This window comes from Hirsutella rhossiliensis, assembly GCF_020360975.1.
Source record: "Hirsutella rhossiliensis strain HR02 chromosome Unknown scaffold00001, whole genome shotgun sequence".
Classification (NCBI taxonomy): domain Eukaryota; kingdom Fungi; phylum Ascomycota; class Sordariomycetes; order Hypocreales; family Ophiocordycipitaceae; genus Hirsutella; species Hirsutella rhossiliensis.
The window spans coordinates 2340395-2364505 of record NW_025408667.1 but is presented as its reverse complement, the minus strand read 5'-3'; the positions used below and the strand labels follow the sequence as shown (position 1 = coordinate 2364505).

General features: G+C 55.9%; 9 protein-coding genes across 9 annotated transcripts; 6 read left to right on the top strand and 3 right to left on the bottom strand.

The window, feature by feature from the left end:
• Positions 1-3783: 3783 nt before the first annotated feature.
• HRG_00327 (major facilitator superfamily domain-containing protein) lies at positions 3784-5822 on the top strand (the record flags this gene model as incomplete). The annotated part of the gene is made up of 3 exons (XM_044858798.1): positions 3784-4574; positions 4639-5594; positions 5662-5822. The coding sequence occupies 3 exons, from the start codon at positions 3784-3786 to the stop codon at positions 5820-5822; spliced, it is 1908 nt and encodes a 635-aa protein (XP_044725198.1).
• An 840-nt stretch (positions 5823-6662) lies between these two features.
• On the top strand, positions 6663-7684 carry HRG_00326 (NAD(P)H-binding domain-containing protein; the record flags this gene model as incomplete). The annotated part of the gene is made up of 2 exons (XM_044858797.1): positions 6663-7028; positions 7127-7684. The coding sequence occupies 2 exons, from the start codon at positions 6663-6665 to the stop codon at positions 7682-7684; spliced, it is 924 nt and encodes a 307-aa protein (XP_044725197.1).
• Positions 7685-8284: 600 nt separating this feature from the next.
• Positions 8285-9348, top strand: HRG_00325 (thioesterase-like superfamily domain-containing protein; the record flags this gene model as incomplete). Its single annotated transcript, XM_044858796.1, has 3 exons — positions 8285-8606; positions 8797-8966; positions 9028-9348. The coding sequence occupies 3 exons, from the start codon at positions 8285-8287 to the stop codon at positions 9346-9348; spliced, it is 813 nt and encodes a 270-aa protein (XP_044725196.1).
• A 383-nt stretch (positions 9349-9731) lies between these two features.
• Positions 9732-10675, bottom strand: HRG_00324 (glycosyl hydrolases family 16 domain-containing protein; the record flags this gene model as incomplete). The annotated part of the gene is made up of 2 exons (XM_044858795.1): positions 9732-9815; positions 9896-10675. The coding sequence occupies 2 exons, from the start codon at positions 10673-10675 to the stop codon at positions 9732-9734; spliced, it is 864 nt and encodes a 287-aa protein (XP_044725195.1).
• Positions 10676-13580: 2905 nt separating this feature from the next.
• HRG_00323 (short chain dehydrogenase domain-containing protein) lies at positions 13581-13958 on the bottom strand (the record flags this gene model as incomplete). Its single annotated transcript, XM_044858794.1, has 1 exon — positions 13581-13958. The coding sequence occupies one exon, from the start codon at positions 13956-13958 to the stop codon at positions 13581-13583; it is 378 nt and encodes a 125-aa protein (XP_044725194.1).
• A 2901-nt stretch (positions 13959-16859) lies between these two features.
• Positions 16860-17484, top strand: HRG_00322 (short chain dehydrogenase domain-containing protein; the record flags this gene model as incomplete). The annotated part of the gene is made up of 2 exons (XM_044858793.1): positions 16860-17162; positions 17230-17484. 2 exons carry the CDS (start codon positions 16860-16862, stop codon positions 17482-17484), a joined length of 558 nt encoding a protein of 185 aa, XP_044725193.1.
• Positions 17485-18220: 736 nt separating this feature from the next.
• HRG_00321 (myb/SANT-like DNA-binding domain-containing protein) lies at positions 18221-21066 on the top strand (the record flags this gene model as incomplete). The annotated part of the gene is made up of 6 exons (XM_044858792.1): positions 18221-18595; positions 18656-18881; positions 18996-19392; positions 19848-19891; positions 20409-20458; positions 20596-21066. 6 exons carry the CDS (start codon positions 18221-18223, stop codon positions 21064-21066), a joined length of 1563 nt encoding a protein of 520 aa, XP_044725192.1.
• A 451-nt stretch (positions 21067-21517) lies between these two features.
• On the bottom strand, positions 21518-22577 carry HRG_00320 (CHCH domain-containing protein; the record flags this gene model as incomplete). Its single annotated transcript, XM_044858791.1, has 4 exons — positions 21518-21580; positions 21632-21872; positions 21935-22313; positions 22367-22577. The coding sequence occupies 4 exons, from the start codon at positions 22575-22577 to the stop codon at positions 21518-21520; spliced, it is 894 nt and encodes a 297-aa protein (XP_044725191.1).
• A 525-nt stretch (positions 22578-23102) lies between these two features.
• Positions 23103-24039, top strand: HRG_00319 (thiamine pyrophosphokinase, catalytic domain-containing protein; the record flags this gene model as incomplete). Its single annotated transcript, XM_044858790.1, has 3 exons — positions 23103-23238; positions 23330-23400; positions 23458-24039. 3 exons carry the CDS (start codon positions 23103-23105, stop codon positions 24037-24039), a joined length of 789 nt encoding a protein of 262 aa, XP_044725190.1.
• Between the last annotated feature and the right edge of the window lie 72 nt (positions 24040-24111).

Genomic DNA, 24111 nt, shown 5'->3' with positions numbered 1-24111 from the left:
CTTAGCCTAGAATAGTGGATGGGCAGTGGCCAATCCGTGACAGCCATAAGCTGCTGTCTCTCTTAACCTGGACACAAGTCCGGTGTTCTGAGGATGGGGCTCATTATTCAAAGGGTGCCCTCAAGCACGTTTTGCTGGCGATTTGTCGGCGAAGCATGAGCCACAGCAAAGGGACAGGACACAGTAAGCCTTGGCGTCGATCGGCCGGGTGGCGACCTCGCTGGTTCTTCGGTCGCTCGCATGGTGCGTGTGGAATGGAGGCGTAGAGATAGGGCGGGCCAGACTAAGGGCACGTCGGTCAGGCAATGATCGGTGAGACATGGACACCTGCAAACAAACTACCGTCCCATGAGGGAGTATGGACTATGAGGCCGCAATCCCTTGCCACATTAATGTTTCAGATCTCTCTATTCTTGCACTTGCACTTGCACTTTGCGTGAGCTGGAGGGGTTGTTGCTGCGTTGCACCCTCTTGGGCTCTGGCGATATTCAAGGCTTCATGGAGCGCCCACGCGGAGGACTGGCCGAACAGTCCACTGCAGTCACGAGAACGGTGGTTTGCCAACTTTCATCTGATCTCAGTGCTGGGCTCGGAGTAACTTTGGGGGGCCCCGTCAAGAGGGGATGTTTGCCGTTTCCCTTGAAATATTTCAGTGGCGGCGCCTAGTCTGGGAGGCGTTCGGTTGAGGCGTTAGATGAGGGCGAGTTCCTTGCATGGCCTTGGCGGCCAGAAGCAGTCTTGAACAAGCTTTTGCAGTTCTTCTATAATTACTTAACGCACAGAAGGGTACTGCAAAGGAGGTCGGGAAAAAGAAAGGTGCATATGGCTTATGCGCTACAGGGCTTAAGCAGGCAGTTCCAGTCCCTTTACATGCCTGACGCCCAATGCGGCCGAATAGGAGAGAAAGCTGCTGCCAAGGCGGAGAGCGTACGCCACCATGCGAGCAGATCTCGGGATGGTGATGATGACGAGACTAAAGATCGTGCCGGCGTCGATTGAAGGGGATGAAACGGCAGCCCGTGCAGAAGACATTCTTGGCCTCGACTGTACGGACTTGGAAACTCGTGGGTGGTGCTTGGAGCGAACAATGAGGGCGTTGGACAGTGCTGCAAGGGCGTGTCACGGTACATTTGACGTTTTGTAATCGGCTGGCAGCCCTAACGTGCGCCAATTTCTGACGGCTGTATGAAGAGGGGAAGATCAAGCCATCATAATCTTGTTGCCTGGTGAAGGGGTGGCTGTCCATCAGACATCGACTGTCCGGCACCACGGCAGGGATCCCTCGCCGGGAAGACTCCGGGGTTCGATCTCTCGGCTCCGGCCCCACGCCAGCTCCAGAGGTTGTGATTGAAACAAGCCATTTCGTGGAGGAAAGGCTTGGATGAAGCACACATTATGCAGGTCGGAACTGGGCCGGCACTTGACAGATCAGATGCGTCACCTTGGACTGCACGATGACGACTGACCGCGCCGGACCACCGGTGCCCCGTACCCACCCATAAGCTGACTTCTGTGTTCCTCGGCCATTGACGGCTTGTCACACGGCAGCGTCAAACAAGGGCTTCAATTAATACTGCTGATACTGTAGGGGAGCATCCATGTAATTACCCACCCGACATGGATGCCGGTGAGTCTCGCCCGGGCACCTACAAGCACGATACCGTGCAAGGCAGGGTCAAACGAAAAGGGAAAAATAAGGGGAGAGTTTTGGACGGGATGAAATCTGTTGATTGGAGCATGCAGTTCCCACAAACCGGGCTGTGTGTTGCGCCGTGTGTTGCACGCGCTGGCCATCGATCACGAGAAGGCTGCGTACTCAGCGGATGACGCAATGCGGCAATGCGGCAAAATCTCGTGGTGCGTTGCGCGGGACGAGCCAAGGCGGACATGGGGGAGATGGGGGTTGGGGGGGAGCGGTCAGGGGGAGCGATGACGATGGACCTTGAACGGGCTCGGGAGCCGAGCTTCGATCTGTTTTTAGTACGAATACTGTACGGAGACAGCATCCGGTGGTGAGAAGGCCACGGAAAACATGCAAGCTGGCCTTCATCGTCAACGACAGCGCAGTGTTGCCTGCCCGAGTCTGGCCCCGGACTCTCCGGTCGTCTTGGGCGGCGTCGCGTGTCCAGCTGAAGTTACATGTACATACTCGGGATATGAATAACTGGGCAATCGAAAGCTGGGATCATCGCCAAGGAACGAGGGATCTCTGTCGAAAATATTTCGGTCCCATTCCCGAAGCAACAGAGGATCCGCTGTCCCTCCAGTTTGGAGACAGCCGGAGGAAGAGGGCGTCGTGTACAGTAAACGATTATTTTCTGGTAGCAATTGTCCACTCGAAACATCTGCCTCCTTGTCCTCCATTGTTCCCACCAACACCGTGCTCATGGAGTTGACGATAATTGGCCCCGGTCTCCCTCCGAGGGCCCCACGGCAGGGAGGGGCTTCCCTGCAAAGTGCGTCATCGTCACTGCTCCGCAGCAGGCAGAAGCTTGACGTCCATGCTTGAAAATTTATCGATTTTTAGTTTACAATTTTTTGCCTCCCTTTTCTCCTACCGATGGTCTTCAAATGCCGGCGCCTTCTTGGCACAGTGTACCTTGTGAGCCTGGCAAACTCAAGCTCAAGAGGACGCTTCCCGGCCGTTTGCAGGTGTACTAATAACACACCGATGGACTTGGATTATTCGGTCAATCTCTGGTGCTTGGAGGCGAGAAGAATAGGGGTGAAACCCTCGGCTCTCGAGTCACATCGCCTTGCCTGACTGAGCCCACACAAAAGCCGCGCGCTCGTTGACGGACTCGCAGGGTCTCCACTCCCCTCCCCTACGGAGTGCTGGTGTTGGACTTAGATGGCTGCAGATGGTGGGTTGATACAGACATGGCATGGTCCAGTCTCTGTCGACGCTGCATCCAATGCGCTGGTGTTTCCACAATGGGCGTATGGGGAATGAGAAGAAGGGGAAGATGCTGTCCAGGGAAACACCAAGAAAAGGGAAGAAAAAACAGAGACTCGCCCTCTGAGACAAGGCGAGCTCGTTGTCTCGCCCATCCGCACAACAACGAGACCCAGGCGCCGAAAACCCGCTGGATACGCCTTGTCTCAGAGCCTCAGGGCGAAGGCACTGACTGGGGCGAGAGGAGCAAAGAGCGTTGCCGGGGCTACTCTCCTCCATCTACAGACGAGCTAGACCCGTCGAAATCCCTTCCCTTGAGACCATCTTTGCCGCCCGAGCTATTGATGGATGTCCCAATTGTCCACTCACCAGGGGCGCCTCCTTTGTGTTGGTTGGTATGGGCTTGTATGCGCGTCCCATGCATGCACACTGTGTGCCCTTTTTCGCCAAAGGCCGATTAACGACGATCCCCCAGACGCCGTGCGCTGTGTGTGATGTCAGTGGGTGGATGTTGCGGAGGCCGGCCAGCGCTCGGCCATAATACTGTAATATGCTCTGGTGGGCCTAGGAGGCTGCCACGCCCCGAGGAGGGAGACTGGAGTTCCTTGGTTTGAGGCTAAAGTAGTTTTCAATCCACGAGAGCTTGTTGCATACAAAAGCTTGCCCGTCCTCATACCACTACTTACACCTCCATTCCCCTCTCTCCCGCTCCCCTCCCCTTCTTCTTCTTCTTTTTCTTTCTCCTCATCCTCCTCGGCATAATTGGGCTTCATCTACACTGGTGAGGAGCAGCAATTATCCAATTGCCCCCCCCCCCCCAGCCTCTGCTTGCGCGGTCCAGACACAGGGAGGACTCGGAGCTTTGGCTCGCTTCGAACAAGCCCAGCATGCCGTCCACCCACTTCTCCGAAGACCCGCCGCAGGTCATTAACCAAAAAGATCTCGAACTCGCCAACGAGATGCTCAAGGCGTCCGATGCCGGGCACGCAGACGCTCGCGGCGGCGACGCCGTCGAGTCCGTCGCGGCCGCAAAGGCTCAAGACGAGGGCGTGGCACCCCTGCCCACGCAGGACGGGTCCGACTCGCCCACCGGCAACGGCAACGGCAACGGCAACGGCGCTCAGCTCGAGAAGCTCGGCACCTATGACAAGTACGAAATAACAGAGGACGACTGCTACAACGAGCTGGGCTATAGCTTCCCTACGTGGAAGAAGTGGTACATCCTGACCGTCATCTTCTGGGTCCAAGTGTCGATGAACTTCAACACGTCGCTCTACTCCAACGCCATCCCTGGCATTGCTCAGGAGTTCAACGTCAGCGAGCAAGCCGCCCGCTGCGGCGCCATGATTTTCCTAGTCCTCTATGCCTTTGGCTGCGAGCTCTGGGCCCCCTGGTCCGAGGAGTTCGGCCGCTGGCCCGTCCTTCAGCTCTCTCTCTTCCTAGTCAACATCTGGCAGCTTCCCGTCGCACTCGCCCCCAACTTTGCCACCATCATGGTCGGTCGCGCCCTCGGCGGTCTGTCCTCGGCCGGCGGCTCCGTCACACTCGGCATGATTGCGGACATGTGGGAAGCCGATGTCCAGCAATACGCCGTCGCCTACGTCGTCTTTTCTTCGGTCGGAGGTTCCGTGCTCGGGCCCATCATCGGTGGCTTCACCGAGCAATACCTGCATTGGAGGTAAGAAACTTCGAGACTGCTTGGACGGAGCTGATTGCTGACTTTTTCTCTTTCCATATTGCAGGTGGTCTATTTGGGTCCAGCTCATCCTCGGCGTCTTCGTCCAAGCGGTCCACTTCATGACCGTTCCCGAGACGCGCACCACCATCATGATGAATCGCATCGCCAAGAAGCGCAGAAAGGCGTCCAACGCCAATTTCTGGGGCCCCGACGAGCTTGTGCCCTTTGCGGATCGCTTCTCGGCCAAGGAGGTCCTCGCCACCTGGATGCGCCCCTTCAAGATGTTCCTGACGGAGCCCATCGTGCTGGTGCTTTCGCTGCTCTCCGGCTTCTCCGACGCCCTCATCTTCATGTTCATCCAGTCCTTTGGCCTCGTATACAAGCAGTGGGGCTTCTCAACTGTCCAAATTGGCTTGGCTTTCATCCCCATTGGTATCGGCTACCTTCTCGCTTGGGTGCTCTTCATCCCCGCCATTCGCCGCAATATCAAGGAGCGTCAGGCCAAGCCAGAGGATGAGAGGGCCCAGTATGAGTCGCGTCTCTGGTTCCTCCTATACACAGCGCCGTGCCTACCCATTGGCCTGATCGGCTTCGCCTGGACCATCTCAGGCCCTCCCATACACTGGATTGGGTCCATGATATTCGCCGCCGTTGTCGGTATCGCCAACTACGCCATCTACATGGCCACCATCGATTACATGATTTGCGCCTACGGCCCGTACTCTGCCTCCGCGACGGGCGGCAACGGCTGGGCCCGAGACTTTTTAGCTGGTGTCCTCACCGTGCCAGCCCTGCCCTTCTTCCAGAACATCGGCGCCTCAAAAGGCAGGAATCTCGAATACGCAAGCACCATTCTCTTCTGCATCTCCTTTGTCCTCGTCATTGCTGTCTACGTCATCTATTGGAAGGGGCCCACGCTGCGCAAACGATCGCCCTTTGCCCAGCGGTTGGCCAACGCGCGCGAGGAGCAAGTTACCGATGGCCGCCAAGGGAGTGTCTCGTACGATCCAGACCGCCGAGGTAGGTTTTATTTAACGTCTCTCTCCCATGTTGGGTATGATTGCTAACCCTTCTCGCCTTCCTCCAGCCTCTTCTGCCTCCGCCACCATTCGCCCAGGTGGATTCGAGCGACGATACAGCCAACAGCACCGTTTCTTCGGCGAAAGCCGAGTCACTCCTCGAGGAACACCACGCGGCACTCCAGCGGCGAGTCGGCGCCCCAGCATGGCCAACACGGGGAAAAAGTGAGATTGGGGAGAGCAATAGACGGTGTGTTGCGCAAGCCATCGGGGCCTGTCCCTGTGCCTGGACCCAAGTCCTGGCCGAGTAATACCGGGGCAGTTTGGCACTATCCCAGGAGATTCTTGATACTTCTTACTACACTGGCTAATATTCGGAGCATTGCCTGTTTCTTTTCGATTTATCTACTTTTTTCTGGGGACGATGTTCTGTATGATACCGATACTCTAGAGGCTCATGATGTGCTCTCAGTTGTAAGTGCAGGCTACGGGCTGCACCCATCTTATGTACAAGTACATAGAAAATACCCTCACCGTTACCCTCATCGTTTACCGTCATCAGTGTGCAAGCCTATGTCTGTCGGCGGCACCAGCATCGGCCGGATCGGAAACTCGGTCAACCGACTCTGCGACGAGATCGTCACTGGTTGGACGATGACGTCGATCTTCGGGCTGGGCAGACTCCAACCCCGCACGCTCGGTCATGGATGATGGAGGGCAGGTTGCTGCTTGTTGGCCAAGGTAGGTTAGGGCTGAACCATCCCCGGTGTTGGCGTAACCAACTGAGGCCTGGGTCAACGGCCTTCTCGCTCGAAACAGCGGTCCGGACCGCCGCCGCAGATATCTTGACGGATGTGTCTCCGGGGCAGGGCCAACCTTGTTCACCAAAAGAGCCTGGTGTCAATGCCATGACGCCCCTCGTGCAAATCGTCTTGGACGGAAAAGGTTAACAGACTCATCGACCTGCGCCTTTGTCGAGTAACAACATAAGTTACATGGCATACATCAGCAGACCATACAACGATAGATACAGCCAACATCGTGCTCCTACAGCTTCACGCCAACCGCAATGCGCATCACCATCGCACCGGCCGGGACCAAGACCGGAACGGCTGTGGTCCGATCGCTGCTATCTACCTCCGACCCCGTCGTCGAGGTCCATGGCCTGTACCGCAACCTGGCCAAGGTACCCGATGAGTTTTCCTCTCAACCACGCTTCCACGCGCTCCAGGGCGATGTCTTGGACCCTTTGAGACTGCACTTTACGGGGTCGGATGCCATCTTGGCAATCACTCCACCTGTGTACGATGGCCAAGATATCGTCTCGTATGCGGAAATCGCTTCCAAGAACGTCAGAGACGCAATCGAGAGGTCGGGCAGCGTCAAGAGGCTCGTCCTCCTAAGCAGTGGTGGCGCCCAGTTTAGCACCGGCGTGGTCCGTCTCCCCCAAGGTCCTTCCACCTCTGGTCTTGCGACAGATTACCCCTCCCATTTCAATGTGTGCCTGCTGCGGATTGACTGATGCACTCGTAGGGAGAGATCAAGACGAACAACATGGCGGAGAGGGTGTTTTCGATGACCGCCATTCCCGCAGTCACATTTGTTCGCTGCGCCTACTTTATGGAGAACTGGACCATGAACTTCGACACTCTCAAGGCACCACAGCCCTTTTTCTTTTCAACGATCACCCCCCTTGACTGGAGGGTCCCTATGGTTGCCGTAGACGACATCGGGTCTACGCTAGCAGCTGAGTTACTCAACGAAACCATTCCGCCCACCAAGCCGCACATATTCGAACTTCACGGGCCCCAGCCTTACACTCCGCTGGACGTGCAGGCTGCCTTTTCCAAGGTCTTGAAAAGGGAGGTGGCGGTCAAGCCGGTCGCGAAAAACGAACTTTACGATTTCTTCTCGCGCATATTTCCTCAACAGATTGTGGGAGAATGGGTCGAGATGGCCGCGAGCTTCCTCCCCGGCGGCATAATGGCTGCCGACACTATCAATTATGATGACGTGAATGTTGTCCGAGGTGTCACTGAGCTTGACACGGCTCTGGCTGCGGCTATTCGCAAGAACTTGTTGGGGTCCTGAGGGAACAAGGCCGGACAAGGCGCGTTGGTTCTTGACAGTCTGCTGTAAATGTATACTCCATGCTTTATAGTCTACAGTGACGTGTCCATTTCCATGGGCGCTGGGCGACGAGAAAACACATTCTATGATTCTAGGCGGAAGACGGCTTGCGCCAGACAATGTTTGAGAGTGGAATTATGCCAGTATTGTTTTTGATGAAGTCTCGTTAATCATCGCCTACGACCTGAACTCGAAATAGCCATCAATGTGAAGCAACGGGAATGCCCAATGTCTCCGGCCAGCTTAGCAGAGTCACCTCTACCGTGAAACACTTGCGCTACTCTCATCACCCTCCATCGGCGTCAATGGGCATGCCATTCTATTCCATGGGCCGGCCCGTCCTACTGGAATGTGGGCAGCAAACATCAAACGACGGTGTTGTACGAATAGATGTTGAAGTCTGGGTCTAGGGTAAGCTGCCTTCTCCTGAGCCGAACGGGGGCCGCCGAGACAGCCGACGACAACCGAGGCGGACAGTACGGAGTACAACGTCATGCAATCCGCGCGTGATTCTTGACCAGCAGACAAGTCGAGCCAATGCCCGTGATTCCGGTAGTACAAATGCGACGGCCACTTCTCAACTGCATTGTGCGACATGCCCAGTCGGCTGCATCGCGAGCGCACCACAAGGCGGCGGAAGCTGGGGGCCCGAAATCGGCCTCATTCAACCCAAGATGGTTCGCCGAGCTCGGGCACCGAATCAGTCAGTGTCTCGCTCGCCAGCCAAAGACCGACGATGGTAAGCTGCTAAGAGAGCGACTCGAATACATCGACAAACATTGGCTTGAGCTCTCCGCCGGCCGCGAGGGCTTCTTGACCAGCCACCGATGGCGAGGGCTGGACAAGCATACTGTTGTTTGGGGTGAAATGGTGAGCGGCCAGCGTTGGTTTCCCTTCTGGGACTCGCTCAGACTGACTGTCCTGACCATCCGGCGGGTTTGGCATCCAAAGGATAGCATGGTGAGAATGACTTTGACTCCTGGCCCGGTACATCGTGAGAGTAGCTGATCAAGTTGCAAGGGTACCGCTCCATGTCTCGAGATAGTGACAAGATGGCAATTGACGCTGGACAGGCCATGTCAACAACGTCATCTACAATCGATACGCCGAGTCTGCACGAGTCAACTGGCTCTTGAGGTTTGCAGCCGCGGCCGATCCAAAACACCGCCAACAGTGGAGCGAGCTCATGACACCCAAGAGCGTGGGACTCATCTTGCGAAGCATCAAGACCGACTACAAGCTTGTGAGAGCCACCTCCAAGCAGTTCTCGTCAAGTCAAGCTCCAACACTAACGATTGCGCAAGCCAATCACCTACCCGGACAGCGTGACGGTCTTGCACAAGCTTGCCAAGAAGCCACATTACAACTCTGATGCCATCTTCTTGGAGGCAGTCATCCTCTCCGAGCAGCACAGACGTCCGGCGGCTAGGTGCTTCGAGGACATTGCCGTCTACGACTACCGAGCGGCCCGGAGAGCGCCGCTGCAGGACTTCATGGTGGATCGACTCCGCGAGATATACGACTTGCAAGAGAAGAGCAGAGAAGAGGTTGAAAGCGAGGTGGTGCAATTAACCGAGCAGATTCTGCAGATAGAAGGTCGAGCTACGCATGATTCCGCGCATTGAAGGGGGCAGCCGCTACGAGGTCAGTATTTGTGAGGCTAGAACGGCGAGAAACTGTACAGATTGTCGAGGAGCGATCCAGTCCCGCTCACTCCCGTCAAGCCCGGCCCGCAAGTGGTTGTTCATCTTGTCAATAGAGTATGAGAAGTTTGCGCGACCGTGCATACGCATATACGCACTGCACTACATCAAACGCAAAGGCTCGCTCGTCATAGAATCGTCATAAACATCATCAGAAACTCGTCCCTATGTACACTTGGCCAATCTTATGTACAAGAAAGCTTGGAAGCGACAGATATAGAATGAATCTGAGTAAAGTTGCCCGCGCACTCAGCACGCAATCATGGGCAGAAGAAGGAATAAGTCGGAGCATTCAGTCGCCCAGTTTAATAGGCGGTATAGTGGGCCACGTAGCCGACCTCTAGCATGCTGCCGTAGCCGTCGAACGTATTGCCATTCGGATACCCGGGCTATAGCAGAAACCCGTGGTCAGCAAAGGGGTCCATGCAAATCCGTGTGTGGTTATGGCGAGCTAAGAATAGACACTCACCCAGTTGCCGCCAACGGCCACGTTCAGAATAAAGAAAAGGGGGCTGTTGCACAATGATGCCCAAACACCAGGGTTGTTGATGCGGTTGCCTCTGATTTGGTGGAACAGCCGGCCGTCCATGTACCACGAGATGCTCTGGTCCAGCCAGTTGCCGGGTCTGCGATCAAACTCGACTCTCCACGTGTGCCAGCCTTGATCGGGAAAGGCAGTGGAGCCCCCGATGCCGGTTCCCTCGTTGCAGATACCGCCGGGGAAGACATTGCAGTGCACCGTGCCATATCCCGACAGCTGGCCGTTGACGGACTCCATAATGTCAATCTCCCCGCAAGCAGGCCAGGGCGCGCCGTTGCGGATCGCGTGGCCCAGCATCCAAAAGGCCGGCCATATGCCCTGCTTGCGGTCGACCGGGTTGCCACCGAACCGCACCGCCGCCTCGACCCTCGTCACCTTGCCGGCCTCGGGGGTCACGAGATGGCTGCCTTCGAGCCGCCCGGATGTCCAGCCGCGCGGAGCCGAGCCGTCTTTCCAGGGGACGAGTTGCAGAGTGCCGCCCCCGCTTAGCTGAACATTGCGCGTCTTGGACGTATAAGTCTGCAGTTCGTTGTTGACGCCTAGGTTGCCGTCGATGATGTTCCAGTTTCCACGGTTCGGAGAGGACCCCTTCGCTCCGGCAAAAGTCTCTTGCCATACTCGGCCGAAGCCTGCGTAGTTGGGGGCGTCCCAGGCAGAAGCGGCCGAGACGAGGGCGATTATGGCCGTGAGAGTGCGTTGGGGGATCATGATGGAAGAAACAAACGCCGTATTGGTATGTACAGCAGCTATCGTGTAATACAGCCAAACAATGAGAAACAGACGGATCTTATCCTCTTATGGGAATGCCCTGAGACTTGGGCGGGCATTGTCGGGCAGTTAAAGGCGCAGCCTCCTCCAGCCTCCAGTATCCAGCGTTTTCCCTGTTGGAGGCAGATGAGATATTCAAGCAGCCATGATGACCTTCCAGCCATCCCATCCGCCTATACAGGCAGGTCGTTGCAGCGACCGTCGTCTGCAGCGACAGCTGGAATCCCTGTTGGTGGAAGTCACATTTCGGAGGGTAAGAGAGCAACGCGGAAGGTCACATGGCTCAAGTCATGACTCCCGTGCTTGTTCCCGGGACCCTGGGCAAAGCCCGAAGACGCCAGTGACCTCCGGCCCGGCCAGGCGCTGGCACAAGTTGGAAGCTTGGCATCAGGGTGCGGAGATGACGGTCTTCGGGATGAGTGACAGACTCGAAGACAATGTAACGTCCAACGCAGGAACTGAGCGCCTCCTGACGGAAGGCCCGAATAGACTGGCTGGGACACGTGCGATTAGATCCGGGGTCAAATCTATCGGATGATCTGGGGGAGGCTGGCAATGAGGCGATAGGTCAAGCCAACTTCAAGGTTGCTGCACTAGCTGCTTTAGTCTGGTCCTTGTTTTGTCGTGGGCACCGGGTCATTGACATCGGGATCTCAACGTCGCCACAAGGTTCTTTAGTTCCGTGGCCGATGGGTGGCTCGGATCGCCCTAGAACAGATTGACGTCCTTGAGCCGCAGGAGGCTTGCATCTATATAAATCAAGCAAATGTGCCGCGCTCTCCGCTGCATAATATTCGCGGATCTCATCTCTCGTATGGACTTAACCTTTGTTCTTTTTCTCTTCGGAGAAGGTGAGTACGCCCGGAATATCAGATTATTCATGAGTGCATGTCTCGTGAGGGCTGCACTCCTGCCACCAGAGGTTAGGCCGAAGCTCGAGCCATCCTCGACGACAAATAAGCTCTTGCGTCCAACATGGCGACCCTAGGTATTTAGTAGTATTTGATGATCAGAAGTACGTGTTGGCGGAATAAGAATAAGGGGCAGTGGCATTCCAGTTCGGAGGACTCCGGGCTGGAGCTAAACTTGACCCCGGCATCCTGGAAGCGGCGACACATCAAATATGCAGATGGATCATGCAGGGACGTTTGGCAACAAGCGCTGTTACCTCCCAGCGGGCTCTCATCTCGACGGAGCGGAAGAAGATCGAGCGCCGTCATGCCCCTCCACATCTTCCAGGGAAAACTAAGGAGGAGCGTGACAGCACATCCTCCCACACACCACCAAGCCCGAGTCTGATCACCTTGCTAGGTATATGATTGGCTGCCCCCCAGGTCGCCAGACAACAGGTGTAACCGCGTTATTTCACGGACCGGCGAGTGATGTTCCCCCCCTTTTCCTGTCGGCCGAAAACCTGTATCGCTACATAACCCGTGGGCAGGTTTGTACCTGAAGGAGATGCGCCGCCCAGCGAGCCAGAAAGCCGAGTGTGATTTACGGGGTAAGCTCGGTGATCGCGGTATTGGTGATTCGTCGACTTACATGAACCCATTCCTGTCTGCGCCAGAATCAAGTTACATGCTGGTTTGAATAGGTAGTCACAAAAACCCACCTCGTGGCCGAGAGTTGAAGTCGCCCCCGTGCCGACCAGTCGCGGCGGATACGGCGGCTCTGATGCTAGAGCCTACTCTGCCAAGACGGTGTACGTTGCGACTTCTCTGCTCCATCATTCGCCTATGCACCACGAGGCATTCATATTATGCTCGTGTGATTGCGGCCAGCATACAAGACGGTCGGCATTGGTCAAATTCGGAAGGGAAAGGCCGCCCTAGCGTGGCTTTTGGCTGGGAAGAGGGGCCATGTGGCATAAGCCTGTGAGCCTGACTGGTCCCGTGAGAACATAGGCCAGCATGCATCTATCCATGTCCGTTGCAGTTCTCTGTGTGGCGGCGCGTCTTCTCGTGCTTTTCCTCATGGACAAAGGATATGGGCGGAAAGAAACGGTCTTCCAAGCCCGCGCATTTTGCATAGAACCTCATGCTTCCCGTATGAAACCCGATTCGGGTTTTGTCACTGAGTGCTTCCAAAATCCGGGACGCACCCCCCCTGATACGTGTGTAGGCTCAGTGTAGCTCCGTAGTGTTGTAATTACAACTTCCAAGTTTGTATGTATGTACGCGGGAATTGCGTTCATTCCAAGTTATGTCGTATCCCGCGCATTGGACGGACCAACTGATCCGAGCCCATTGGAGGCAAGCTTGCATTGGCTTGGCCGGGCCCGGCCCTGTGGCTGTAAATGCGACGGGTGCCACAACTGAGAAGTTTCATGGGTGGCTTTACATTCCAACGGACCATTTTGGTATAACCGCTGCCGTTATTCTCACTACGACACCAAGGCCTGTCACGAAGCATCAGGCATTTTGTTGGAAGTACGAAGTACGTGAGCTGTGGTTCACGTTGTTACCCAAGGTCATTTCGGGTTCACGCTGACCACGCGATTTCGAAGCGATAAACGATTCGCGTGCTTTGTATTTCTATGTAAAAACGCTCCACCGTTGATATAATCACGCGGAAACTTCGTATCCGACTCGGCTCGGCTCATATGTACTCGCAAAGGAGGCCTACCCCGTTTATTCTTCAATAGCTACATCCTATTATTCTAGCGGCCCCGGGTATTCATCCTTCACTGCTGTCATGGTCAGCCCCAAAGCCGTCCTTTTGGTAACCGGGGTCAACTTCTCCTGATGCTGGATGCAGATGGAGTTTTCAAGCGGGCCTTTGCGGTCGTCTAGTTCCTGAATGTTGAGCTATCATGTGTCAATGCATATAGGATGGGGCTAAAAGTCTACGGGTTGCGCACTTCCGCAGAGAGGAGACATGCAGTCCTGAAATAATCGTCATTCCCCCAGCTTCCCTTGGCAGCCGTGCCGGCGTTCAGGACCAGAAGCTCGATGCCCCCAAAAGCTTTAGTCACGGCCTGTTTCAACGTCTTCCAACTGTCCGGCTGGCTGACGTCGGATACAGAAGTGACCACGTCTTTTCCCGTCGAATCTTGGCCGGCGATCTCGCGCTCTGCCCTTTGCAACGTGTCTGCATCGCGGTCGACGAGGAACACCCTCATGCCTTTGCTCTTACAGAGCTTGGCAATCGCAAGACCAATCCCCGATGCGCCCCCCGTGATGAGAGCGGCGGAGCCGGATGCGAAAACGTCGCCTGCAGTCATTATGGTGAACAGAGCGGTGTTTGTTCAGGTCGAAGCGCTTTCAATTGTCAGTACAAAGGGGTTTCCTGTTTATATAGGAACAAACTCGGCTCCATCACACAGAAACAAGTTGCAGTGAGCTCAAGAGCTGTGACGTCGTTCTCTGGCGGGGTTCGGCGTGTTAGTGATGTTAATGCAACGCTTAACTCCGCAGTCTCCGCGATTCCCGAACTCACTGCGCTGTCTGACAGTGAACCTCTCAAGTCTACAGATTCAAGTGATGTGTATATTTTCTAAAAAGCGCTCTGCCCTACGAGTCAGCCTTTGCTTCCCGCGAACCTTCCACCATGGTCCTTGGGGAGTGCAAGTGCTCGCCCTAGGGCCAAGACTGACGCGCCACGAACTTCTCCATGATGCCGACTTTCGGGGCAGTTCCGCGATGGTATCTCACTATGCGATATGAAGACTTTCTGACTTTGCAAGTTGTTCACGCAGTACGGTTTGTTCAGTACGTGGATCACTTATGCGGACTGTTATTTGCATCCGTAGATTTGCCCTCCATTCGCATGGCCTTGTCACGTAAGGGCCCCTTCTAGTGCTGCTTTCTCGATCATGCCTCCCTTGGGGAGATCCCCTCGCTACACGTGATTCCCTATTTCGTGCTGGCCCCGATCCCGGCTGCTGCTTGCCTGGTGGTGAGGCAGCTCATCGGTGTCCTCAGAATTAGACCCGTATATCTCTGATTGAGCATATAGCTCGAGTCTACATGTAGATAATAAGCATAGATGCCTCAAGTGCTGTTTGTTGATAATGCAGTCACTAATCTTCACTGTATAAGTCCCGGGACATGCGTAGGCCGCTTGTCAAACCAAATCTCGTAGATAAGGCACTACCAGTACCTTGTAGCTTAAACACACTCTCCCATTACTTTATTCTGAACATCCACACATTTCGAGCATCCTCTCATGACGCATATGTAGTCAAAAACGCATTTCGTTTTCCAGCCTTTACAGTGATTCCTCCTCAGCATCGGCTGTGAAACTGGTGACTGATTGGCCTTGGCGGGAGAATCCATAGGAATCTCAAGCTCGCCTTTGTCGTCAGACAACTCCTCGACCTGTCCCTAATGACCTCTGTCAGTGGCATTCCTTGGGAGGAGAGACATATGTACCAACCTGCGGCATCGCAAGGGAGACGCCAAAAAGGGCAACGATGGCAAGAGTTGATTTCATCTTTGCTTTGGTCGCTAATGATATGTGTGGACTTGCTGATGAGTGATGACTGAAAGTAGGCTGTTGCTGCAGGAGCTGTTGCAGCGGGTGTTGATGGTCTCTTAAATACGCAATTCTGAGGTATGCCGATTGCAGAGAAACACATTGATTGGAGATTCAACGAGGCTTAGACCACTCGTTGGACCGGCTAGAGCGGCAAGAATTATACTTATTCATACTGTTGGAGACGGCTGGTTATTTTGGTGAACGTGCCGCTCTCACGGGAAGAACAGGGGGGGGCTGTGCTTGCGGCCGAGGAAACGAGTCAAGAAAAGGTAGGTGAGATAAAACAGTAGGAAACGACCTACAGATTTGGAGATTGAACGAGAAATGTAATTCCTGCCTTGGCAATACTTGCAGAAAACGAGGGCGAGAAGAATGTGAGTGATGGTTCTCCAGCTAACAGCGGGCAATTGTTTGTGCTTTTCAAGCAAGTCATTCTATGAGCGCCAGCTTGCCATGTTTACATTAAGATTTCGATCATGGATACAAGACGATATACTGGACTCTGTATGATGTACATCATGGGTATATATTCGCACCACGTGCGAATAACCATTCTGCACGTATTCATATATATGCGATACATATGAAGTCCCAGGGACCATATAGACGAGGGTGGACGTGGTAGGCGAGCCATGTTGAACATCTCATGTATATACCATGGCCTTGAAATGAATACGTAAGAAATATTGGCTTGAAGAAGGTGCGAAGGCACCGAATCGCTCTGAATTGGAAAATTCGATTCCTTCTTCGAAAAACGAAACATGTAATGCAGTTGATACTAGTGACAAAGTCCACGTACCACGGCTTCTGGGAGAGGATTTTGAGTGCCAGGACTACAGGGGGAGAGCTTGAGGGGTTTTTCCACAGGGGCACTACAGTGTGGACGAAAACCTTCTGTCCATGCGAAGCTCACTGATGGGTAAAGCGGCACGGGAGTCGTCCCTATCCCTATCCACAGTCACGCGGGTCGGATGGGTGTGGTGTAACCAACCCGGCCCAGCGTGGTATCATCATCATCATCCTGGGATGGAGATCGCGCTGCTTGCTCTGCCGCGAGGGTCGGCAGAGTCAACACATCATCGGAGCTCGGCAACTTTGCGCAGTCGAGCTGTTACACACGCGGCGGATCCGGGCTGAGGTTGAGTTCTTGCCGCAGCACTAGGCCGGAGAACTGGTGCGCAGTGCATAAGCCAGATACTTCGTACACCATACATAAGCTATGTGCGGTAAGAGAAGGGCGAATGAAGGTGCTATCTCCGCCTCGGCGCAGGCCGAAATCCGCGACAGGCTTCAGTGCTCAAGTAATCACTTGCGCCCCTTTGTCTATCAGAAGGCTATACGTAATAAGAAGCTCTGGTTGGCTCCATAATGACGCCAGCTACTGTCAGCCCCATCATCCAAATGGCATTTTCGGCTTCGACTTGACGAAAGTGTGAGTCCATGAACATTCATCATATCCTGTAGACCGCAACACTTACCTCCCTACAGCCAACGTGCTATATTTGAGACTTTTAAACTTCTACAATAAATTTGGCGTTTATACATTCGATTGAGGTCTCATCTATTGCTGCACCCGCCTCGCATGCTGCCTTCATCGTAGCATTCAGGAGTAGACTCCCGCAATGTCTTTCTTTTCTTCATGAATATGGTGAGGTGCTATGCGGCTAGAGCTAATCGACCCTACTCCCAGACCCTCGAGACCAACCTTTTCGGAGTAATCCACGGCATCAACACATTCCTTCCTGTGGTGCAGGAAGCTGCCAAGTCAAAACAAACGGCCGTTGTAATCACTGGCAGCAAACAGGGAATCACCAACCCGCCGGGTAACGCTGCCTACAATGCATCAAAGGCGGCGGTGAAGAGCCTTGCCGAGCATCTCAGCTGGGATCTGAGGCACGACAAGACTACAGTTCATCTTCTCGTCCCTGGCTGGACTCACACCGGCCTTGTGAGTTTTCATCCTTTGGCCCCTTGCGGTCTAAGCACGGATTACTGAAACGCAGACATTTCCAAAGACGGGAGGCGGCCAAGGCAGAGAGAAGCCAGCTGGCGCCTGGGCACCCGAGCAGGTAGCTGAGCATCTTCATCGAAAGATGGGAGAGGACAGATTTTACGTAATTTGTCCCGACAATGATGTGTCGGAGGAGACGGACAAGAAGAGGATGCTCTGGTCCGTGGGTGACACTGTCAAAGGACGACCTCCGCTCTCCAGATGGCGAGACGAGTGGAAGAAGGAAGCTGAAGAGACGATGGCGAGCACTCAAGTGTGAGTCACAGGCAGACAGTCTGCAGCAAGTGTGGGATAACGCGGAGGCCTGCGGCTTGCCAGCTAGAAAAGGAGGTCCTCGTGAGAGAGGGAAGCGGTGAGGGCGACGGTTGGTGGTATCTCGTCATACTTGCTCCTGGAAGCGTCGCGTTGCGACTCGCGCGTTCGTCTGCTTGATGCATATGTTCGCTGCTAAACATGCGTAGCCGCACTGTGATCTGATGATAAATGAGCGTCGCGCATAACCAATGCGAATGATCGAGTGCTGGCTCCCAGTAAAGAGACTTCCCCAGAAGGAATTCCTTACCTCGGGCAGTCCTTCGATGTTCGACGGTGCTTCGACGGTGCTTCGACGCTCGACCGTTGGGGCAAACCGGGGACCGGGGCGACACTTTGCAAACGAGAGCTGCTCTTTTGCAAGAGATGTGCTGGTCCAATCGCACTCATCCCCTGCCTTGGGAAAACATGTTGAGCTGATCAGCCACGACTGCCTCGGTAGATGGGCGCTCATCACGTGACGTTGATGTTCCCTGGGGTTGGCGAACACCATCTCCACCCACGCTGGGCTGCTGGATCCGTTTTCGGCAGTCCCAAGCTCGGAGCTTCGCAAATTCTCAGGCGTCCTCGCGGACTCTCCCCTCTAGGCCTGCAGCCCGCGACGACGCTGGCGCGCTTCTGATCGCCGTGGCAGGGCCCCATCATCGTCACTGCAAGGCCCGATAGGGGCCCCAGCAGGCAGCATGTCTGAGGACGACATCGACATGCTCGGCCCGGACGGGCACTCAGAGACTCAACTCATCTGCGAACGCCGCACGCCGAGGTTCAGCTGGACGCCGGCCTACGAGACCACCTTCTTCCGAAGCCTTTGCGAGAGCGTCCAGCTTGGCTTGCGCGAGAATAGCAGTTTCAAGGCCGAGGCCTGGGCGCGCGCCGCTCAGGCGCTCGAAAAAAGCCATGGTGCCTATCCCACCAAGAGCCATCTCATCAACAAGAGCGACAACGCGCGCAAGCGATTTCGACTATGGAGGGGCCTACGCGAGCACCCGGATTTTCTGTACAACCCCAACACGCGAGTCGTGACGGCGTCCAAAGAGGCGTGGAACGCGCACATCGAGGTAAGCCACCATGGAACTGATGCAGTGTAACTGCGGCTTGGCGTGCTGACCGACAACCAGAAAGAACCCCTTTCGCGAGCCCTTCGCGGGCGACGTTTCGAACACGAGGATTTCATGGAGATACTTTACCCAGATGTGATTGGGTCGGGCGGCGCCCCCAAGAGAATCATGAAGCCGAGGAGGAGACCAGACGAGCTTGACGAGACGGATATGCCTGGGACGGGGATTTTGAATCTACAGCTGGACGCTGGCTCAGTCCAGACGTCCGACGGCGCAGACCAACATCGTGCGTATTCAACACAACCCACCACGGATAGCGCAACCGGCCCCGGGGCACGACCTCCGCGACCAAAGTCGGCCACACTTCCCGCTCGAACTGCCGTGGGACGGTCGCCATCAGCGCACACGCCGCCTGACGAGCCGGTCAATCAAGCCAAGAAGCGGGCGTTGCCGCAGGAACCCGCAGAATATGCCTTTGACGCTCAGCCGTCATTTTCGAGCGCCACGCCGGGGAGCGCTCCGCAGGCCGCGCAGTCGCCTGAGAAGCGAGCGCGCACGTCTGGCCAGGGCGATTCTCTGTCGAGCGCTCTTGGGGCCATAGCGGCTTCTGTGACGGCTCCCAGTTCGTCCAACACGACGCCGTTGCCTGTCAACGGAAACGGGTCCGGCTTGGAGGAACTGGACGCTGCGAAGAACAGACATGGCCTCCAATGGCAGGAAGCGGCCCTGGATGCATTCTTCAAGGACTTTGCCGACCAGGATCCGGATCTGCAACTCATGATTACTGAAGCAGTCCTGTGCGACCAATACAAGGCACTCCTGTTCTGCAAGATGCCTTGGCGAGTCAGGCAACACTGGGTTGCGAGGCTCAGCGAGACACATACCAAGCCGGCGTGACAGGCGCCGTTTCGGGGCATGCGGGCCTGGCGATGGCCTCGGCGCGGGGAGGGGGAGTTTTTGGTGGACAGATGCTTGCGGCACGTGGGAAGGATTGGCGCACTGGTTTCCTAGGCTGCTTGTTGAAGCGTGTCAGGGGACATTTTGATACCCGATGATACGGCGTCTGGCGGTTTATTGGATTAGAGGAGAGGGCCATGGGCAGGTGCGAGAGCATATTTCCGTCATTCGTCGATGATACCATGAAGGGTTGATCTGATTGTACTTTGTAAGAAGCAAGACGTAGTATTCTCTTCGGTTGCTGGTGGAAATGATTTTTCGCCTCGGTAGCGGGAATGGCAGGCGTTGCTTGTAGAGACCACAGCCTGTACCTGAGCCAGAACATGGAAGGACATAACAGTGAGCGGCCTTAACTGTGGTATCGAGCGGAGCGCATCGCATTGTCCTTCAACAGATAAGGCAGACGGACGGCTCGGAGTCTGGTAATCTTCGGCCCCATCAAGTCGACAATGCGCATTGTTTTGTCAAGCTAGAGGGGGGAATGGCCAATGTTTTGTTGCGGCCGCGGCGGTGGAAAACAAACTGGCGCGCAAGCTAGGTACAGTACGTCATGGGCAGTTGTCCCTCGGCCAGGACAGGAGTACCTTGGGTACTTGGCAGCAGGGCCCAGGCTTGGTTGCGTCACATGCAGAGCAACATCAGATCACTGCCGCCTACCTACTACTTAGCCTTAGCACACACGCCTCCCCTCCTCCCAGTTGCCGTGCAGAAGCCCGATTCATTCTTCATCCCTCCACCAAGGCCGCACCGTCGTCGCAATTGCCCTCTTTGCTCCTGCAACTCCTTGAACCAGTGAGTAGTTGTTGATGCGCATGTGCGTCTCCGCCAGACGTCGCTGACGCCCCTCGCGCCCCAGTGTCCTACGCCGAGATAGCTGCCAGCGGCCCCAAGCAATCTGCCAGTGAGGTGAGTCGACCGATTGCGAAGCGGCACAGCGCCCTAGCCCAAGATGACTCTCCCATCTTGCATGCCCTCGACCGTCCCGAGCAAAAGTTTGCTGAGCCCTGGCGCCTCGGATTCTGACCCTTCGTCCTTGCGAGCAGGCAGCTGCCCCCCAACCCCCCGAGATCATCCCCAACGAGAGCGCGTCCACGGCATCGCTAGTCGACGTCGACGTGCCGAGCGTGCACACCGTGTCCTCCGACTTCCTCGACCAGGACGTCAAGACGGAGACGCAAGCCGACCGGCGCTATCGCGAGGCCGCCGCCGCCAAGGCCAAGGCCGCAAAGGTCAAGAACGACGCCTCCAGCAAGGCCCGCCAGGCCGACTCGTGGCTCACAAAGCACTTTGCCGAGCTCTCCGACGGCAATGCCGGCGCCCTCGCCCTCGTCAACCTGGCTGCCGTCATCGGCTTGAGCTCCTACATGGGCTACCGCGCCTGGGGCCTGTACGAGAGGGGCTCCCTCGACTGGAAGACGGCGGGTGCTGGGCTGGGTGTCTTGGCTGCTGTTGGCGCTGTGGAATCGGTCATTGGAGGATACCTGTACAAGGGAAAGAAGAAGGGCTCACCCTAGGCTTTTCCCCGTCGTCGGTCACGGTAACAGCCAGCAGATGCTGGCTTCTTGACTCGGTTCTGGCGCTGGTCATTTGGTGTTGGCAAACTTCTCGTCTCTTGTAGTAATATATGTCTTGCTGGCTACTGACACTTGTCCCTGTTAAGATTGCGCTTCAAGTCTGGAGCATCCAGTCTGGGATATGCCCAAGACAGAAATTATCCTTTCGGAGCGAGTCGAGCGACAAGAACTCTGGACACGCGACTGGGTGATGAGAGGGCCGCCCCTTACTTGCAGTGCAGAGCGGTTGCGTGTCTTCTACTTCATCTACCATATATACTCCCTTGCTCCCCTTTATGGCGGCTGATAATACAGACATGACGGGCATGTCGACAGGTACACGGTATGCCTGCGCTTTGCGAGGCACACATAGGTTTCCCCCACCCCCACCCAACCTTTGATTTACTCTACGTCACTTGGTTGCCTTGCTCGGGCTTGACTCCTTCGGAGCCTTCTTCTCCTCGGACTTTGCCACCTCGTCGTTTGCGTCTGTTGCATCTGCCCATCTCACGGGCGCAGAGCTCACGGGCGCAGAGCTCTCAGTCGACTTTGCGCTGGGTGTCTCGGGCTTGATGGCGGCGACGTTCTCTCGGAGTACCTGAGTTTCTGTCTCGTGAGGCTGTGTGGGCCGTTGTTCGCCACGAGGTGCCGGAGTCTCTGAGGCTAGAGGCTGCTTGGCTCCATCGTCAATTTCCTCCGACTGCTCGTCGTCGGCCAGCTCGGCTCCATAAATGTCCGGGTATTTCCGGAAGCACTCCTGCATTCCCCTGGGTTCTGCGTCAGCACTGCATCCCTGGGTCTGCCATGACGGAGGGGTAGGGAGTCGTACTGGAACTTTTCTATGCAGTCCATGCCCTTGGGCTCCTCGGTGGAATAGACAAAACAGCTAAAGGCGGACTTGAACTCTTCTCCGCAGGGGCCATGTGCCATGCCGCCGAGGCAAGGACAGTCCCAGTTGATCTCGCCCGTCTCGGGGTTGAAGGCGCCCTCCTGGCCAGCCTCTTCCTCGAGAGCCTCGGGCGATCCAGGCACTGCTGTAGAGGTTTGTGCTTCGGATTGTGGCTGCGAGGCGGCTGTTTGGTTCGAATCTGGAGTTTTTCCTGCTGGATCGGGCCTCGCTTGTTTTCGCTTCTCCTCGATAACGGCATCGACAGTCGGTAGGTCGGACTCGGCAAACGGTGACGGGGCGGGTATCAACGCTCGTGCTTCTGGCCCCTGTCAATCTCACGATGGCCATGCCTAGCTGGGAGGCTAATCATACCAGGCGTCTCGTCTGCAAAAACCGAGCCGGTGCTGTAGTAATACACCGCCGCCACGGCGAGGCCCCATCGCAGCGCAGAGCTCTTCCAGCTTCGCGGCTTGTCAGCGGGAGACTGTGTGGAAGCGAAGCGTCGTGGTGCAGCGCGCACGAAAGCTCTAGGCGGCGCGCCCAGAGTCGCTCGAGATGTCGACCGCAGAGCTGCGCGATACATGATGCGCATTTCACATACGGGAGCAACGGATCGGGAAAGCTCGACGAAGCCCGGAGCTGTCGCCAATGACAAAAAAAATATTAACGGCATGGATTGGTCAGCGCGGCGCCATCGTCATGACGACTCTGTTGGATTGCGGCCGACAATTAGCCGGCTTGGTGCAAGTGTCCACAGCGTGCGACCAACGCGCGATGCTAGCCAAAGCCACCAAAGCAAAAAAAAAATGAGGATTTTCTGGTTCAGTTCTTACTTGGAAAGGTCTTGTCTCGGAGAAGATGTGTGACAATTGTGGTCCTGCGCCTTGAAACGACCGCGCCGCAGCCCGTCCTGTCCAAGCCCGGTGGCATTGAAGAGCTGAAGCGCATAAAAGTCACGGCCCGGCAACTATCGCGCTTGGACCCTGTCTTCAGCTCTACGCGCCTGTGTTTGCTTGGTTCAACTTATAAAGGCGGCATCGGTCTCCTTATCCCTGGCCACTTGGTCTTTACACTGTTGGATCATTGGCATATCACCCTTCCCTTCGACATGGCGGCCTCTCGGAGCTTTGAGTGGCAACCTGCCAAGCTGCTGCAGGACCAGGAGAGCAGCCCCGACTTTGCTCTGCTCGTGCTCAACCAACCGCTCAAAAACAGCGCCAATCTGCGTCGACTCTGGAAGAACTGTACGTTGATATGCAATTTCTCACCCCCTGCTCGGGAGGTCCCTGGCTCCATCGATGCAGCCAAGCTGAGCCTCGACTGACACCGATATAGCAACTCTGCGGGTCGCGGCAGACGGCGGCGCCAATAGGCTACATGAGTTGTCTTCGTTTAGGGGCAAGTTTGTAAGTCTCGCCCTTCCCATGAAGGCCTTCACCAGTCCATCTGACCTGTGCGTGTAGTCCAACCTACAAGCCATTATCGGCGATCTTGATTCCCTCGCGCCGTCCGTGAGAGACTTCTACTCTTCTCAGCCCAAGCCGGCGGAGGTCATCCACGACACGGACCAAGAATCCACCGACTTTTCCAAGGCAATCACGTGGATCCGCGGTTCTCAGCCAGAAGCGCTCGACATCGTCGCGCTCGGTGGCATTGGCGGACGAGTCGACCAGGGCATCAGCCAACTCCACCACCTTTACCTCTTTCAGCCCGGCTCCGACTACTCCATGGGCCGCGTCTATCTCCTCTCCGGGTCCAGCATAACATTCCTCCTCAAGGCCGGCACTCATCGTATCCACGTCAAGGAGGACGGCGAGGACCTTGTCTTTGGCAAGCAGGTCGGGATCATTCCGCTGCAGGAGCCGAGCGTCATCTCCACCAAAGGACTCCATTGGGACGTCAGCGGCTGGGAGACAAGAATCGGAGGAAAGCTCAGCACCAGCAACCTCGTCCGGCCAGAGACCAAGTACGTCGAGGTCGAGACAACCAAAGACGTGCTGTTCACGTTGGCACTACGGCAGGTCGACGGCGAAGAGGAAGGATGATGGAGCAAGGAGAAGTCGGATGATATTCGAGCCGAGCGCCCGGAGAACTCGGAGCATCACGGGAGCCAGAAC